The 19,199-nt window shown below is 33.0% G+C and overlaps 1 protein-coding gene and 1 non-coding gene across 2 annotated transcripts; both read left to right on the forward strand.

The window, feature by feature from the left end:
• The first annotated feature begins 6,500 nt into the window (after positions 1–6,500).
• Smp_tRNA_00241_Pseudo_TTG.1.1 lies at positions 6,501–6,572 on the forward strand. The gene has a single exon. It is a non-coding gene (tRNA).
• A 2,683-nt stretch (positions 6,573–9,255) lies between these two features.
• On the forward strand, positions 9,256–14,505 carry Smp_149550 (hypothetical protein; the record flags this gene model as incomplete). Its single annotated transcript, XM_018790531.1, has 3 exons — positions 9,256–9,265; positions 12,766–12,996; positions 14,450–14,505. 3 exons carry the CDS (start codon positions 9,256–9,258, stop codon positions 14,503–14,505), a joined length of 297 nt encoding a protein of 98 aa, XP_018646164.1.
• Between the last annotated feature and the right edge of the window lie 4,694 nt (positions 14,506–19,199).

Consider the following 19,199-nt stretch of genomic DNA (forward strand, 5'->3'; position numbering starts at 1 on the left):
ACATAGACTTGATTGATTTCAAAAACCACATCTTCCCACTTACTTTACATTCACTTTGTAACATTTTAGGACACCTGATTTATCCTTTATATATGCACAAACTTGATATTTTTGTCTCGGAGGTGGTGAAGTAGATATTGTTCAAAACAAATTTCTTACAGCGAAAGAAATCTCTTCCAATCCTTAGAATAACTTCATCATTACCGTAGTAAAATGGTAGGTTGACATTAGTTCAATCTAATTAAGTAAATTTCAAAGTGAATGTGAATTACATTCGATAAGATTAATACAAAGAATTTGTTATTTATTGGAGTCAGATTAAAAACGTGAAGTTATGTTGTAATACAATGTGATTTTTATTTAATATTACTTCCGTTTAAAATTCAGCACGAAAACCAGGCTATATAATATTGACAGTAGTACTCATCCACGATCTCTCACGCGGGATTCGAACCAAAGACCTTCTTTTCCGCGAGCGAATGCTCAACCTCCAGATTAATTAGTCGGCATCCAACGGTGCTGATGTCTAACTTCAACCAATCCATGATATTTCAATGATGGTCTTGCATTAATCAATTCATGATCTCAATCCAATCTCAACTATGTCCACAAACCTATGCTGAACATAATATTCGTTTTATTTTCAATGAGATATACTTTGAGTATAGTGTTAATTTTATTTCAGTATATTTTTTATTCGGGATAGTGTTCTTCACTTTGACTAATCATGAGCATTGTTGGGTATGACGGGAAGCATTTATTTTCTGTAGTAATTCTGTAGATTTTCCCTATACATAAAATTAAACAGCTGATCATCGTGTGTGGATAAAATTAACTTATAAATGAGTGTTGTAGTGGCTGGTTCTATATCGAACCCACATAGCTTATCAAGCTACATTTTGACCTTGTTAATTATACGCTTATCAAACTTGACTGTTTTTATATGAGCGTATGTGTGTGCGTTTCTCATCTTACTCACATATGCCTGTAACTTATTTTCGTTCGGCTATAGTTATTGATTAACGCTAGATTAAACTGAGTTGGCTTACACGCCTCCACTGAGCGTCGTGTCGCTTCGCTCTCTTCTCTTCACTTCATTTCTTCACTCGTTTATCTGGATCAACGACAGTATGAAATATACATATTCGTGATTCATTCTCGTATTTGACTTATTTAATTCCGTTATTCACTAACGCAATTTAGTTCGATGATTATATACGAGAATTGGGGACATGTATGTTTCAATAAGCTTCATACAATTCAATCATAGTCAAACATCTAGCCACAAAATTGTGTTAGTTAAAGTTGTAAACCTGTTTTTGGAAGATGGACTAAATCTTCGCCTGCATCAGTCTCAACCTAGTTATTTTAATCATACAAATCATAATATTCTTTTATATTAAATCGATGTTGATTCGTTTAATTACTCCTTGCTTTCATTCGTCATATGATATACTAATGTAAAGATTGAAATTTTAATTTATACTCTTATCAGTTGCCGCTGGAAATGAACAAATATTGACAGTCATTACACTGTTCAACATGGGAATAAAACCAACGAAATATGTTTGCATTTTTTGAATGCTTGTTTTTAATGAAGAGTCAGTTAATCAATGTACAATTCATTGATTTCTCTAAAGATTCTATGATGAATACTTGATAGAATCACTTCTAAAAACTTAATAAGTAAGAGACTGATCACTACTTGCTAAGTAATCAATCCAAATATCTCAAGCAGACAGACGTTTTGCTGTGGCCTGAATAGCTTAGTATTAATGTATTTGACTGAGGCATTGAATTATGATGGTCTGGATTTCACTATTGTGATTCGTGGTCAGTTGTCCGACACTTTACTCGCAAATAGAAAAAACAAACAACGGAACGGCTACCTACTGTAAGAAACATATAAATAGCGAGGATTTAAGCAGTAAATGATCTCACTCTTCAATATTTTTTCTACATTTTATGCATGCTGAGACATATCTGATTCATATCATATATAAAAACTTCATGTTTTCTTTGAAAATCCACCGATCAGAAATGATAAGTAGCGAATGAAATTTCTTTCCACTTCTTCCCCTTACGAATACACATAATCTGTTCGTTATCATAAGACACTTTTCGTTACATACCACATGTCTCAAATACCTACTTTAAACATTGTTAACATGATTGGATGTATCTATTTCTATTCGATGTTTGATTATCATTACTTAAAAAAGCTTGGACCAGATTGTTGAGCAAAACTTTAGATTTACTTCAAATTCATTCACTGAAATTTTACAAATACATTCTTCCTCCTTAAGATCATATGCAGGTAACGATAGTTTTTCAACAACGTTTCATAGTGAAGTATTTCATCGACATAAATCAAATGTGTTTTAAAGAAATATGCGTTTATCTATTACGTAACAAGTCATGATATTTTTAGTATTTATCAATAATAACGTTTATATTTCATACGTTTGTATGGAACAGTATTCGATATGATATTATTGTTATGCTAAATGTTAATTAATGCTGACTAGTGACTGGCTTCAAGAGATATTTCCTGGAGTTCTAGTGAGAAGTAGTGACCAGTGAAGTTCAACCAGGTGTGTTCTGAGATATCAACAATGGTGGACGGTCGCTCAATTTCGTAGATTAGTTGGAAATAGACATTAACATTGTTGGATGCCGGCTCGGTGGTTCTAGAGGTAAAGCGCTGGCGCGCGAAACTGATAGGTCCTGGGTTCGAATCTCGTAAGGCGGGATCGTGGATGCGCACTGCTGAGGAGCCCCATAATAGGACGAAACGGCCGTCCAGTGCTTTGAGGTTTTCGATGGTGGTCTAGCTTCAATTGACTTATGATTTCAACTATAAAATTAATTTTTATTTCATTTTATAACCGAAATTTATTAAGTATAGTACAACAGAATCAAATGAATAACATTTAATGTCAATCGTATTTAGAAATGATTTAATAATATGAAAGAAAACTCAGTATTTTTAACAGAGAACATTTTCAAACTTACATGTCATAATTCCTTCCAATTAATTATGTTTTAAGGGACTTTACATAATGGAGTGACCTTAATTAAACAATCATTCAAAAAGTAAAGACTAATGGATAACCACAGGTTAAATCAAGAAATTAAATAGTTCAATAGACGCCTAATTAGTCCAAACAGATCATACTTCCATTTATTAAGTGAGCAATTTTGATTGAGATCATGAATCGATCAATGTTAGACCATCATTAAAAACCTGGAAGACTTGACAGCCGTTTGATCCTTGTATGGGACTCTTCAGAAGTGCACATACATGATCCCGCACGCAATTGCCTTCTAAAAACTTTTGGACTCACAGCCATTCAAACCGCAGAAGAAATAATTATTCGGCTATTAAAAAAAACATTATCTGATCCGTGGACCACTTTACCACTCACAATTTGACTGACACTTCAGAATACATCTTCCTGATAGAACTAGGTGAATTCATCAATGATGTTAATCACTAGGCCGAGTCCCTAATGATTAACTTAATTAGATTTCTATTTTTGTATCAGCTAATTGTATTTCCTAATAAGAATTGTTATTATAAATTGACTGACATCAGCTAAGTGGAAATTATTGATAGAGATTACGTAATCTAATAGTGAAAATATTTTTCATCAATCGATTTCTTCTTCTCATATCGTCATTCAAAAAAGAACTCATTCACAGCTAATTCGTTATATTAACATGAATAGGACCAAATATATTTCATAGATTAAAACAATTCCATTGGATCATATTGATTGAACCCCTTATAAAAGTGTTATAATTCTCATTATAAGTCTTTCAATTATCATTATCAGAAGAGGTTTTGTGGAGATTTCAGTATTTTTCATAGTTAAAAGCATAAGTCAAGTGAAGCTAGACCACCAAGGAAAACCTGGAAGCATTGGACTGCCGTTTCGTCCAGTGCTTTAAAAATCCACCGATCAGAGATAATTAGTGAATGGAACTTCTTTTCACACTTCAGATCCACCTACGAATACACATAATCTGTTATGTCAACACATTTCTCGTCACACACCACATTTCTCAAATACCTACTTTAAACACTGTTAACGTGATTCGATGTACTTATTTATAATCGATGTTTGATTATATTCACCTGGACGAAACGGCCGTCCAGTGCTTTCAGGTATTCCTTGATGATCTAGCTTCAACTGACTCATACTTTCAATTATCAGTTAATCCATGTTTAATGTTGTAGAATATTGACTAGATTCAATATTTCATCGGATTTTCCGAAGAAAAAAGCAAACAAGAACATGTGATGATACACCGGATCATTATTATGCGTAGTTTGTAATGAGTTGAAATGAATGAATTTGTATTGTATCATATTACAGTATAAAACTACATAGTGTAAGTATGTAATGTGATTCAAATACCTTCATAACTTAAATTATGATTACAGTTAACCAGATTTAGTAATATCACCTGTTAACAAGATTAAAGAAGAAAAAGGCGGATTGATAAAATTTTATACACTTTAAGACTGTTTGTTCTCTGAAAATCCTGTATCGTCTAGATGAATTTCGGAGAGAAAATGACTTATATAAGCTTTCATTAATGGTTGGTATCAAGCTTTTATATTGAACTGAAGAGGTTATAGTGCAAAGCTTGAATTGGTGAAGATCAACAATATCTGAAATGAGATTAGTTGTTAGTTACACACTATATTTGAGAAGTAAATGAAATTGAAAATGTGACATTCAGATTTCGAATACGTAGTATTATGATGTTATCCTGCTTGCGAGGCCTAAGTTCAAAGATGGTATGGACCATGGTTAGATACTACTGAAAAATTTAAAATTGAAAAAGTGAGCTGATTCAAAGTATTTCTTTTTCATTACACACTTCATTTACCACGACTATATAATCTGAGGATCTACATATTACTGTCTATTTACAAATAAACTTTGAAAACCTGGTAAATTAAATGCTCATGATGATGAAAAAGAGTTTAATAGTGTTCCGAAACTGCAGATTTTATTTAAATAAAGGCCACTTTATTCCCAACGATTGATGCATCGATCATCTACGTATTTTGTTTTTTTTCATTGATACTGATAAGTCTTGCTAATTGATCTCTATACTCGGATCCTAAGCTAATTGCATAACCCCCAAGCTAAATCTACACAGTGACTTGAACACGAGGGAAAAGGCGCAAAATATGCGAGAAGTACTTTACTCCAAAGGTTCATTTATGTACAGAAAATATAGGGTTTTTATAGTATTTTAGAAGTCCTTGGGCTTTCCTGAAAATTCTGGAATGCTACTCAACATAGTAGCAGTGTATTAATCAGTCAATCAGAAACTCTACATGTGACTTTTCACTTTCATGATGTTTCTAGCATAACGTCTAAGCAAACTCTGATTGGATAAAATGCCTCTTAATGTTTCCTGACCCTTTCTTGTCTATTGAGAGAAATTTTCTGGATCCCCCCAACATATACTTCTCTGAATTCGAAGATGGAGAGAATACTTCTTTATTACAATCTATAATATTAGATCCTGAGTAATTTGTCAATTTTTTGCAGATTTGCTACTTGATACAACTTCCGGTCCTCTTGAAAATCAACAATAGTTTTTTTACGTAACCGCTGGCTTCTGTATTCTGTGGCATTTCATCTGCCATTTAAATTTCCAATCATACCGTAACAAATAACTTTATTTATCACTGAGTTTACAGAGGTTGTCCTGGATCTTCACAAATGTCTAACATTTTAATGTAGCTTATTGCCTCTCCCTCTTTGCATTTGTTTTAATATGGCGTCAGATTGTCTCAATTTATTCCACAACAATTTCTTGCTAACAGTTATCTATAGTTACTTCTTTCCTGATAATAATATGAAGTATTATTAAGGAATAGCTTGATATATTCTGACTGGCCTCAAGCAGTTGTCCCTTGGGCACTGAGGTCACACTCTCATGTCACTAAGTCAACCTCTAACCCAATTTCCTTCTTAGGTACCTCTAGAAGAACCCCCCCACAGTGTGGGCAACCAGGAAGTGGGAACCGCCCTCAAACCTCTAACAGCACTCAAGATCATACATTATCGTATTAGATAATTCTTCGATAAAGAACTTCATGCATAAATGTTTACTATCAAATACCAAAAAAAGGATATAAGTAATTGATTGAAGTTCTAGGGGACCATTAGGTTTGTGCTTAATGCAATCACATCTGATAACTAAATCGCTTCTTTCCTCTACTTACTAATTGATAAAAATAATATAATCAGAAAACTAGTGAAAAATGATCCAGAATTACAGCGGTTCTACATAATTTACATATCTGTTGCTTTTTGTTTATTTAAAACTTTATTTGTTACAGTTTAATATTTCACGTCACAATTAAACAACAAATATCAATTGCAGTCCAAAATAACAATGAGAAGATGCAAGTAAACAACAACAAGCGAATATAACTTCACCCCAATTCACAAGCAGGTGGCTATCACGACTCATTAGCTAAGTGGATAACGCGGAGGCATTTGAAGCGAACGGCACTGGGTTCAAGTCCCAGAGGGAACGTCAACTTTGAGATGCAGGTACATCCAACCGACGAGTCCCAAATAGGACGAAACGCGCGTCCTGGATTTCATTGCTAGCCACTATCCATCTTTACTTATAAAGCTTGTGACTTCAGGCAATATTGAGGCAGTCCGCATAGGATGCACATATGCTAATAAGAGACTAATCGATTGCTGTCCAAAATAACAATCGGAAGGTACAAGTAAACAACATGTGAACAAATATCAGTAATGATATAAATTCATTATTTATCACCATTCACTTATCAAAAATATTCGGTAAATCCATTATTATTTTCATCCAATACTTTATTCATCTTTTGTTGTAAATCTTTATCGATTGACGTGGTTGAGACATGTGTTATGTGTGTCTACATACTTCCTACTTCGATGATTGGTATTAACTAGTTCATTAGTAAGTGTGAAAAGACGTTCAAGCCAAAATCGGTATCAGATGATAAAGTCCTTAATGAGTGATTTGAGTCATGTAGGTAGATGCTGATTGGAGTCTGCGTGATAACCTCGATCAGTGGTTAAAGACGTTGGATAACATGACCCAGGTTATTTACAAAGGTTTTAGATGTATATACTCTTTATTTTTCTCTCGATGTTGAATTGTAGTATTCCCTTATGCATATCTTTCCACTTTGTCTTTTCAAGCCGTATTTATCATTGATACTGCACTATTTCAATATCTTTGTTATTTCATCTTATCGTTTCTAATCAAGTGTGAAAACTTGCTCTAATGCACATCTGTATGAAAACTAGGTTGACTTCTGCCTGTCTATTATCTTTTTTTAGTTAACACTTTCTAGATCACTGCAAAGGACACTAACATTAATATCACTGGTATTAAACAACTGTGATTGTACAAAGAGTAAAATAAGGTGAACAATATACTGAACAATATAACTGAACATGGAGTAACTTGTATAGTTAATTTTGTCATTTTAGCTTATACGGTAAACACTTTTTACTGGAAACCAAACAAACAAACGAGCCTTAATTTGACCTCAATTTTGAATATTAAACTCTTTTAAACAAAACCTAAAAAAATTTCGTATATACAAACAACGCTGTTCTAATCAATGTCAATAGTGATGTTTATTTCTTTAAAAAAGCTTGGACCAGATTGCCGGACGAAACGTTGGATTTACTTCAAATTCAATTTGCTGAGATTTTTCGAATACATGTTCTTCCTATTTAATGTGTAACATCAACTCGGCACCAAAATACTGTGAAACTATTCGTTCTAATTTAGACGAAAGTTCTTATATAGTGAAGTTTTGTTTAAAGAAAAGGGTTATTATTCAACTCAGACTAATTTCTTTTTTCTTAGTAACAAATACTAGTAAGAAGTGCAAATTATTTAACGAAAAACGAAAAAAGAAATTTCTGAAGTACTTGAACTCTCCATTTCAAATTGTCATATTAAATTTACATTTCCCTCATAAATCAACTGTTAGATAATACGGATGCCCTGGTACGGCCGAGAATGGGGAGAGTCCGCTCTCCCTCTCGAAATGCTCTCACATGGCCACGTGTATGCAACCTCTGCCAGGCAAGTCCTACTCACTGCCTTCTCTCAGTGAGGGTGTTGTTTACGAAATTGAGAGGACGAAAAGCGAATGTTCGGCACTTTAACAGGGTTGGTGGATACAAAAAGTTCACCTAGGGCAGTTGGAAAACCCTGATTCCAAACCAATGGTGCACATGCGATCCAGTATCCTGAGGGAACAAATGGCGTATGAACCTATTGTTGGTCACTGACCACCATGGGACTGCATCTCCTCACGATGCTCCACTGCCTTGTGGATTAGACCTTTAGGTCAAAGGCTCCGGGTGTGGTTCCCTAAGAAAACCACCTGCTTCAGTCTGGGCACCTGGGCAGTATCGTAGTCCTCACACAAATTAAATGAGATTTGTGCGACGCATATATATCTGGTGCCTCCTTGTACCAATATTTATGTGTTTAAATAAATAAACAATTGATGATAAAAAAAAGAAATTAATTGATTATTTTCATTGCTCAAATTAAAAATTCGGTATTTTCTTATTTTCTTTTGATGAAATAGTAGTTACAAAATCTAATTGCGAAACTATGTATTGGTGTAGACTGTAGGTTATTGTATTCACACTTCTAAGGAGTCTTATACAAGGACGAAAAATACGTTCAGAGCTGGACAATTTTCAATGCCTGTCTAAATAAGGTCAATCCATGATAGAAACTATAAAATTTGTATCCAAGTTATCTTTTGAGATGGTTGCTATATCGTTTTTTTTGTTAAAAAAACTAAATAAACATGATTGTGTGATAAAATTAAATGAGAATATCATCATCTATATTTTTCATGTGTTATCTCACTTAAAAACCATCGAAAACCTGGAAACACTAGACGGCCTTTTTCATCCTATCGCGGGACTTCTCAGCAGTGCACACCCACGATCCCGCCTCGCGAGATTCGAGCCCAGGACCTACCAGCCTCGCACGCGAGCGCTTAACCGAAAGACCACTGAACCGGCATCCAACGGTGTTAATGTCTAACTTCAAGTTTATTCTAAACTTTTTTAAAATGTAACTGTAATTTCAATGTATTATAAGGAAAGACAATAGCCACTAGTTAATGGTAGTTAGCTATTTTACTGTGGTTAAAAACTTGAAAAAATCTTCAATCAACTAATTATGTGTCCAGGTAAACAGTTTAGAGGCCCAAAATCTGACTCCAAGTTGATTTTTTATTGCTTGATATTGAAATATACATGTCGTCAATCATTGCATATAATCACTGACCTAAAAAGCGTTTGTGAATAACGAAATTAAATAAGTTGAATACAAGAACGAAGTCTGAACGCGTATATTTCATACAATCGTTGCTCAGAAAGTGAAACAAGAAAAAATGATGCGCAATGGAGTTGGTTCACTTGCCTTCTCCATTCACCTACAGTCTACAACAATACATAGTTTCGCAGTTAGATTTTATAACTATTATCTCATCGAGAAAGAAAATACGGAAGTGTTACTTTGTACAGTCATTTGTAAAACGTCAATCATTTATCTCACACTTGACTATTCCTTCATCTCTATATCAATCACTTGCTGTTCTTGTTCACCTCTCTTTGATCTTAATAATAATAATAATAATAATAATAATAATAATAATATATTCTGAAAATAATATTTACAGAATTCACACCAGTTTACAGGCATGATCAGATTGTTATAAAAATCAACATTTAATGTAGAGAGCAAACATGAAATATAAGAAAGTTTTATGTTTGCTGGTTTAGTAATTGATAAATAGTTTATATATGGCATATATCACGGCAAGCCAATGCAACACCAGGGAACTTGTCATTTTTTCTTAAGTGGATAGCCTGATGTTTTGTAGGGTTATTTCTAGTGCCAAAGCGAGTTATTGATAATTATCTACAACTAGAGAAAGTAAGATTAAAGCAAAGAGCACGGAACAACAAAACAATGATAGCAAGTAAGAGGTTAAACATTTAAAGTTCCGATAATCTCACTTGTGGAGTAAGATACACTTGCAGGCGCTAGAGCATTTAATGCATTTTCAGAGGAGTAAAAGGCATTAATTGAGCGAACAAACAATGGGAGAGAGTTTAACATACGGATAGTTTGAGGTAAATTATTCCAGAGCCTAGAAAACTTACAGGCAAAGTAATTCATATAGAGAGAAGATCTAGAATATGTTTGTTTGGCTAAAGACAAGGAGTTATGAATGTCGTAATGTGAGGCTTTAGCGTATTGAATCGCCTGGCTGGATGTGAAGGAGAGTTTGTTAAGTATTTTGAAAAAGAAGATAAGGTTAAGTTTGAGTTATACTCGGAAACCTTTGAAGTTGATGACTGGCATAACTTAATTTCTATATCCCCACTTAATTAATAAGTCCACTAAGAATGAGACCACTTTACGTCAATAGTGCTAGTAATGCTCCCTCAACCAATATGTTTACCAAGTATTCTGACACCTATTGGAACACGAAATCGTTATCTGCCCCTCCACCCAGTCTTCCTAATCGGGGCACGAGAATAGACAGTGGTTTAATCTGTATATTTTATAACTCAGAACGTACATGGTAATACGCTTCAACTAGAAGACCGCAATGTATTATAAAAATAGAAATTACAATCGATTCATGACTAAATTATTTGTGTTACGAAGCCCAGTAACTAGTATAAAATTAATTAATTGTGGTTTATGAAAGATGAGTTGAATGAAAGCTTACAGGTATTTACTTACTTACTTACGCCTGTTACTCCCAATGAAGAATAGGCCGCCGACCATTATTCTCCGACCCACTCTTTCCTGAGCCTTCCTTTCTAGTTCTATCCAATTTTTGTTCATTCTTCTCATGTCTGTCTTCATCCATATCTATCAAAGATAAACGGTAGCTAATCTACGAAATTATAAATGCATTTTACAGAAAACTTCACTGAATTATTTCATACTTTGTCTTGAAAATTTCCCTCACTATAAATAAATAATTAGTATGCAAGATACTCAATATCCGTTGGTCGGTTATCATCAGCAACAACCTACTGTGAGAGAGAACAAACCAACGTCTGTCTGAAGAATAAATTAGGAAAAGACAATCAAAGTGGATAGGTCATACATTACGGAAATCACCAAAACTGCATCACAAAGCAGGCGCTAACTTGGAATCGTGAAGAGAAAAGATAAAAAGGAAGACCATAGAACACACTGCGTCCAGAATTGGAAGCAGACAGAAAAAGGATGAATGGCAACTGGAAACAACTCGAAAGGACTGCTCAGGACAGAGTTGGATAAAGAATGCCGGTGGGTGACCTATGCACCTCCACGAGGAGTAACAGGCGTAAGTAAGTAATAATAAAAAGGTTATTTAAATTTATAACAAATGAAATGAGCATATATATTTTATCAGTATTAATTTGATTGTAACAAGACTCAAGAAAATTTAAATTTATTTAGATTGAAATGACAATCACTGTCAGCAAATTATCAGTAATTTATTCTTTTATTTTCGATAACCACATATTTATCAGTATAGAGGTTTAGTAACGACTAGTGAATGTTATTGATATCACGAACAGACGTAGATTGAAACTGCGATCTACAGTGAACATCAATGACACGACTGAAAGTCAGACACAAAACTTTCGTCTCCCCGATTCCAATAGATGCCTAAGTTAGGTCGCTAATTAATAACATGGATGCTCTATACTTGATAAATTGTTAAGTGCTCTGGCGCGAGACTGGTAGGTCCTGGGTTCGAATCTCGTAAGGCGGGATCGTGGATGCGCACTTCTGAGGAGTCCCATAATAGGACGAAACGGCAGTCCAGTGCTTTGAGGTTTTCCATGGTGGTCTAGCTTCAATTGACTCATGATTTCAACTGTGAAAATTGTCATTTCTCTAAAGATAATGAATAAAATCATTGCAAATAACTATTTTATGTCTTAGTATTCAGTTTACTCTCTCTCTCACTCACTCTCACTCTCACAAACACTTACAGTATCGATTACCACCATGTTGTACAATTATAATAAAACTAAATACACAATTATAACTTTCATATACAGTCTGACCTTTCTACATTATTACCTTGACTCAAACAAATAGTATATATATAAAATAAGGAATTTTATATAAACCAGCATTTCTATAGATCATAATGATCAGATCATTGTATTTATTCTTTTGTAATATACTGTCTTATATACTAAAGTATACTAAAGTGTATACTCATGTATATATACCCATAGACAAGTGAACATTGAAACACCGATATAGATATATTGAAAAACACGTATGATATTCATTGAGTAGATCATTGATACACAGCAACATACACATATTCACTATGTATACAAGATGTTTAATATAGGTTATTCTTAAGAAAGAAAGGTATTTAACCAATCATAACTTAATCATATATACTTATGATTTATATATAGTTATAAGGATGTAATCTAATAATATGATAAATGATAAATCACATTTACTGAACATCTATCGGATTATTATTATTATTATCCTATCAATCAATCGTAATACCATAGTGATTAAATCCTAAATCTCTCGTTCTATCTATCTATTTATATTCGAATCTTCAGTCTCTAATGCCTGGAAGATTATTTAATCCACATCATTTACATTTTCCATTACTTGCATTATCAATTGGTTTATTAGGTTATTCATTAGCTACTTCTGATTGGCCATGTGGAAATTTATATACTCAATGTTTTAAAACAATCCCTATTATTATTGTACTTATATTATTATCAGCTGGTGTTGGTGGATTAGGTTTAATATTTCTATGTGATTTATTTGGTGCTTGTAATAGTAAATGGATACCTGGACCAGTATGTACAACAATTAAATTAATGATATTATTTGTTTCAGCTAGTGCTGTATTAACAGGTAATTTATTATATACATATTGGAAATTACCATATTGGTCATATACATTCTCATTAATTGGTAGTGTAACAGCATCACAAGTTGTTATATTAGCTATATTGAATAGTCGTTGTTTAGCATCAAAATTATAAAAAAAAATTTATTGTTTATGATTTATACTACTTATTTACTTATTTTGTTATCTAATAAGATAATGAAGTCTTTCATTGTATCTATACACCATTTTTTTTCAAAATCTTTTTCATAAATAAAGGGTAATCTGTTTCATTGTGATACATTCCATACAATAAATTAAAAGTTACATTGAGATCATGAATTGATTGATGGTTAGATCACCGATTGAAAATCTGGATACACTGAACGATGGTTTTGTCTTATTGTGGGACTAATCAGGATGAAACAGACATCTAGTGTTTCCAGGTGATCTAACATCAATCAATTGATGATCTCAATCAAAAATATAATAATCTCCACAACTCTATACTGTTACAATCTACACTTTTCATTTCTTAAATTCCTTATTTTCTCGTTTGTTTATTTCTTTTCTCTACATTTTGATACGTGCCTTTTTGTTGTTTTGATTTCTATTATATCTAAATTTATGAATAGAATCCAAAATGGTCTAATCCGTAGTTTTTTGCTGTTACACACCGATATCTGAACTTCCTTAAATGGTTTTTCTTTCTTATCTCAATATAAATTGTCTTCCAATTTAATCACTACCTAAAATGAACTGTAAAACATAGACTAAAGCACTGAATATAACTTCATGTATATATCTTGGTTAGTTTTTTAAATGTCCAGTTTTTCGCAAAGGCAAGTATTTCATTTGAATGTAATTAGAAATGTTCAATTATGTATGGATTAATGTAAGTCAAGTCAATTGATCAGTTACAAAATTCCGAAGTCCTTTATTTCCTTTGAAGCATTGAGTTTTTCTTTTGTATAAACAACTTGTTCAATAATTTTTTACAGTTCAGGTTTTCCTACTTGAATTTTTTTCATAAATATATTGTTTACCTTATTTGTAAGTATTTGTATAATCTTCTCACTGTTAACATTGAACATTGTCACTGATCGGTCTCATTACACATAAGTGTATCGTAAGAGGACTATCTTGATACTGCAAATGTATTTCTGGCTTTATAAATAGATGGGTTGTAGATAGTATTCGACTTCAGGACACATGCATTTTGTCTTATTTTTGACTAAGCAGATGAATGTAATGGCATCTAAGAGTTGATTTGCACACTTAGACTTGAACCTAGTATTTTTCGATTCAAACATAAATATACATTAATCGTTGGGTTACTGAGGTCAGATAGGCACTATTTTGTTCAGTAACTTTTTTTGTTTACTTATAATGGCAAAAATTTTCATTGTTGAGCTCTAACACACTTTTGCATCATCTGTTGTCAAGTAATTACATGCATTTTTAACCATATCTTGTAAGTTGTTGATAGTTTACATTGTGATGAATTTTCAAACAAGAAGAAATCAGATGCCTGATGATTCCATGATACTGGGAATGAAGATCAATCACAAAAGTCACTAAATTATCATGATAATATCACCAAATAAAGTAACTTAACTTATTTTTAGAATGTACCGTTTTATGTTGTATGTCTAATGTCATAATACTAGAATGAGCAACAACGTCATTATCGTGTTAGTTATTTAAAAATTATGCAGCAGTAAAATTAAGTGTTAGTCGTTATATACCCCAAGCCATTATACTTCAGTAGTTCGAAATCAATTTTAATGGTAACCTTAATATTCGCTTCTATATCTGGTTAGTTTAGATGACAATTATCAAGTTATATAACCATCATCAAACAGTCAAAACAAAGTGCATATTTATTATATGTGAAAAAATTATATTTGAAATAGTCTCAGCGATTGAAATATAAATAATTCCAACGTTTCATCCAGCTAACTTGTCTGGACTTCTTCAGGGCAAAAAAATGCATATTTCCTTCAATATTCTTGTCACAAAAATTCCAAACTGGATCTTACTTTTCATTTTTTGTTAGGTATTTTGAATGCTTTCAAAATACGGCTAGTTTAAAAGCCTCCTATCAACTTTTCATAACTAGATAGCCATAGGTTTGAATAACTAATCTTCGAACTGATTATCATTTATAAATATAAAAAAATATATAGAGAATTCAGCGAAGAAAGTCTTCTTTTCGACGAAATCATTTACCTAGGTAGTGCAGTGATGAGACATTGATTATCCATCAACTCAACCCCGAACTTTGAGTGTAAAGGAGATACGTTCAACCTCTCATCCTTCCTTGGTCCTAATTCCCTTTGGTAATATGTTTCGATTTTTTTTTTTACATTTTTTTCATTTTTTATTTTTACTATTATTGATTTTTTAAATAAATGTCTTGTAACCTTGAACGCTAACCAGTCATTATTACCTTTGAACAAGTTTCCTTGACTATTATTCAGTTTTTATTATTATGACCCTTATACTTGTCGTTTTTCTTTATATCTGCCGATTGAAAAATTATTTTTTATCATTCTGACCGGTAAATTATTGTCATCCTTATATTCTTCTCTTACTTACGCCAGTTACACCACATGGAGGAGCATAGATCACTCCCCAGGATTCTCTAGCCAACTGTGTCCTGGGATATTCTTCATTTACCCCTTGATTATTGAGTAACTTCATTTGATAATAAGAGTCTCGAATCAATTTATGATACAATCTTTTCTATCCTTCTATAAACTTATATTTTCCATATAACTATAAATACAAATATACAGCTTAGGTAAATGATTTCCTCGAAATGAAACTTTTCTTCACTGAATTCTCTTTATTTTTATTCAGTGACACAATGAGTCATTTTCATTATCAATTATGAATTTATATATATGAATTATTTTTCTCGTTAGCGTTTATTTAACGAGTTAGTTTTTCTACGGGATGGGTTCGCTAACCCCATGCCCAACCCTCCGCCTTTACTCGGGTTTGGGACTGGCAGTAACTCTAGAAGAGCTACAGGTGGAGTTATTTACATATATGGTAAACCAAATATTTCATACCAACGTTTCACAATTGAATGCCACGAGCTTTTTAAGAATGAGAAACAGAGGAAAATGACTTCTAAATTCACTTGATATTGTTTGTTTAAATCTTCCCATTGTTATATAGCACTGCAATTGATCAGTCTCTTATTAGCATATGTGCATATTGTGCGTATTGCCTCGATATAGCCTTAATTCAAAAGCATTATAAACAAAGATGTATAGTGGCTAGCAGGGGAATCCTATTTGGGACTCGTCAGCTTGATGTACCTGCATCACAGAGTTGATGTTCACTCTGGGACTCGAACCCAGTAACTTTCACTACAAACAATCGCTTAAAATGATTCAGTATATGCAATGACTCGTTTCGCATTTCATAGCGTACTCTTCAGGTTTTACATCAATCTAATTATGCTTTTAAATTCGGATATATTCTATAATCATTTTAGAAATATATATATATAATTCAATTTTTGTCGTGTTATTTATTTACTTACGCCTGTTACTCCCAATGGAGCATAGACCACCGACCAGTATTCTCCAACCCACTCTGTCCTGGGCTTTACTTTCTAGTTCTATCCAGCTTTTGTTCATCCTTCTCATGTCTGTCTCCATTTCTCGACGCAATGTGTTCTTTGATCTTCCACTTCTCCTTTGACCTTCAGGATTCCATGTGAGGTCTTGTCTTGTGACGCATTTGGGTGATTTCCTCAATGTGTGTCCTATACACTTCCAGCGCTTCTTCCTGATCTCTTCCTCCTCTGGAATCTGGTTTGTTGTCTCCCACAGTAGGTTGTTGCTGATAGTGTCTAGCCATCGGATCCGAAGTATCTTGAGTAGACAACTGTTAATAAACACCTGTATCTTCTGGATTATGGTTTTCGTAGTTCTTCACGTCTCCGCCCCATACAGTAGAACTGTCTTGACATTTGTATTGAAAATTCTGATCTGGGTATTGGTTGGTGTTATTTAACAGATGAAAACTAGATCACGCCATATCAAATCGGAACATAAGTATGAAAATAGGTATATAAAAGGAAAAAAGATATTTTGTACTTGTGAAAGATTGTATTTATCTAATATTAATACAAGGGTATATTATCATTAATAAAATAAATCATACACATAGTAAAACATGAAATCTAGTCTCTAGTTTAGTTTATAAAGTTTCAATGAACTTTGAGTTTGAAAAGACTCAATCTATTTATTACATTTGAATAGTTAATTAAATAATATTTTACTAACGAATTTTCTATCATCTGAACAAAATCATTAAAACGTATTAAAGTATTTAGTAGATAATAAGTAAGTACTATTATGGTGCGGTCTACTTATATCCATACAAGTAGTGTATGGTAATGGTCAGACATAGAATGTATTTTGGCAGAAGATCAATAAGGAACGGATAGGAATGAATCGCAATCGATAGGAAAATGCATGAACAATGAAATCAGAAGGAACAGTTAAGATTGAGACGATTGATTCTTATTTTGTAAATTAACCGTTCACTGTATGGTTATCAGAATTTAGTGAGATTAGTGCTTAAATACATTCGATTGTCCACACTTGTGTTCTTGTTCACTACACTATTACAATGTGTTATTTACTTTTGATGGATTTTATTGAATTAAACTGGTTAACCAAAGAACACATTACGCCAAGAAATGGAAACAGACATGAGAAGAATGAATAACGACTGGATAGAACTAGAAAGGAAGGCTCAGGACAGAGTGGGTTGGAGAATGATGGTTGGCGGCCTATGGTTAATTGTGGACTGTAAGTTAAGATGAATGTCATATTTTTTAATCCCAATGGAAGTACCACTCGTGTGACGTAGACACACCTTTATGATATGTTATAACAAAGATAAAATACATGACTTGGATTCTGTAGCTAAACTCTACTTAGGATTATGTAGATTCATTTCAAGCATTACTGAAATATGAGTATAGAGAGTTAATGCATCATGAGGTGGATTTTTAATTTTTACTAATCAGTATTCAATTCCTTCTTTAAAACTTAACTATCATTTCACTTCAGTTTCTAACGTTAATCACTTTCTTAACTGAACAAGTCAAAAATCTATATGTATAATGAGGAGTTTTCAAAAAACAAAGCCTTGCCTATGCTTCACTATATTTTAAATATATATAAACACTATTATGTTAGCAGTCACTAGAAGTACGGTATAAACTTACAATTCAACCGACTGTCATTTTGTTATATCGATTGCTTGTGATTAGGTGCCCTGTTTATATATGACGTGATGATCCCCGCCAATTAGATAGGAGTGGATTATCGATCAGAGCAATGGTACACAAAAGCGATATGAGCAGTCTTGAGTACTTATCAGTCCTGCTCTCTGCCTAGCATAGCCAATTAAGTCCAGAACACCAATTACAGCCTCTGCAATATGAATCATTATTCTCAAACATACTGGGTTTATATATCAAACAAACTGACCAAATCGTACTGTAGCTGTAAATAATTCCCCAAAATCAATAGCTATTTAAGTGTTCGACATTGGATGCTGACCACATTGTTTTAAGTGGACTTGTTTAACTGAAGGCTTTCGGTCATGCATCCGCACCAGATCACGTTACGACCCAGCGTGGGAAACAGCTCCTACGTTCACTAGCCAGATTAGAGTAAACGCTTCTCGATATATTGATAACGCATCAATTATATCTTTCCAATCTCTTCGCATCTGACTTCTGATTTTAACTGGTTGGGGGACGATTCGAATAAAGAAGGTGTTACTGGTTGCTAGTTGTCAAACTAGAATACTGGTCGTATCTTCAGTACTATAAAATAGAAAATAACATTTGTACAAGATATGGTCAAATGTAGCTGTGAATAAGGGGAACAGTAATCAATAGACCGGGGATAACTCTGGAATGGTAAATCGTATAATAATAGTCTATAGGTCAAAATAAAGCTTATAATAAGAGGGACATGAATATGAATAGTTTAGTTACTTAACAATTATACAATAGGAAATATACATATCATATCAGTCCATAAATAGTTCTCAAAGTTACCATTCATAAATCTCCACGGGATATAACACATTTAACCCTGTATCCTAAAATTTCTTACCTTTAATGTAAGCTAAATGTTTAAAGAGAAACCTTATATTTGAGTATAAATATTATAAACAACTTAAA

This window comes from Schistosoma mansoni (genome assembly GCF_000237925.1).
Source record: "Schistosoma mansoni, WGS project CABG00000000 data, supercontig 0062, strain Puerto Rico, whole genome shotgun sequence".
In the NCBI taxonomy this organism is placed as follows: domain Eukaryota; kingdom Metazoa; phylum Platyhelminthes; class Trematoda; order Strigeidida; family Schistosomatidae; genus Schistosoma; species Schistosoma mansoni.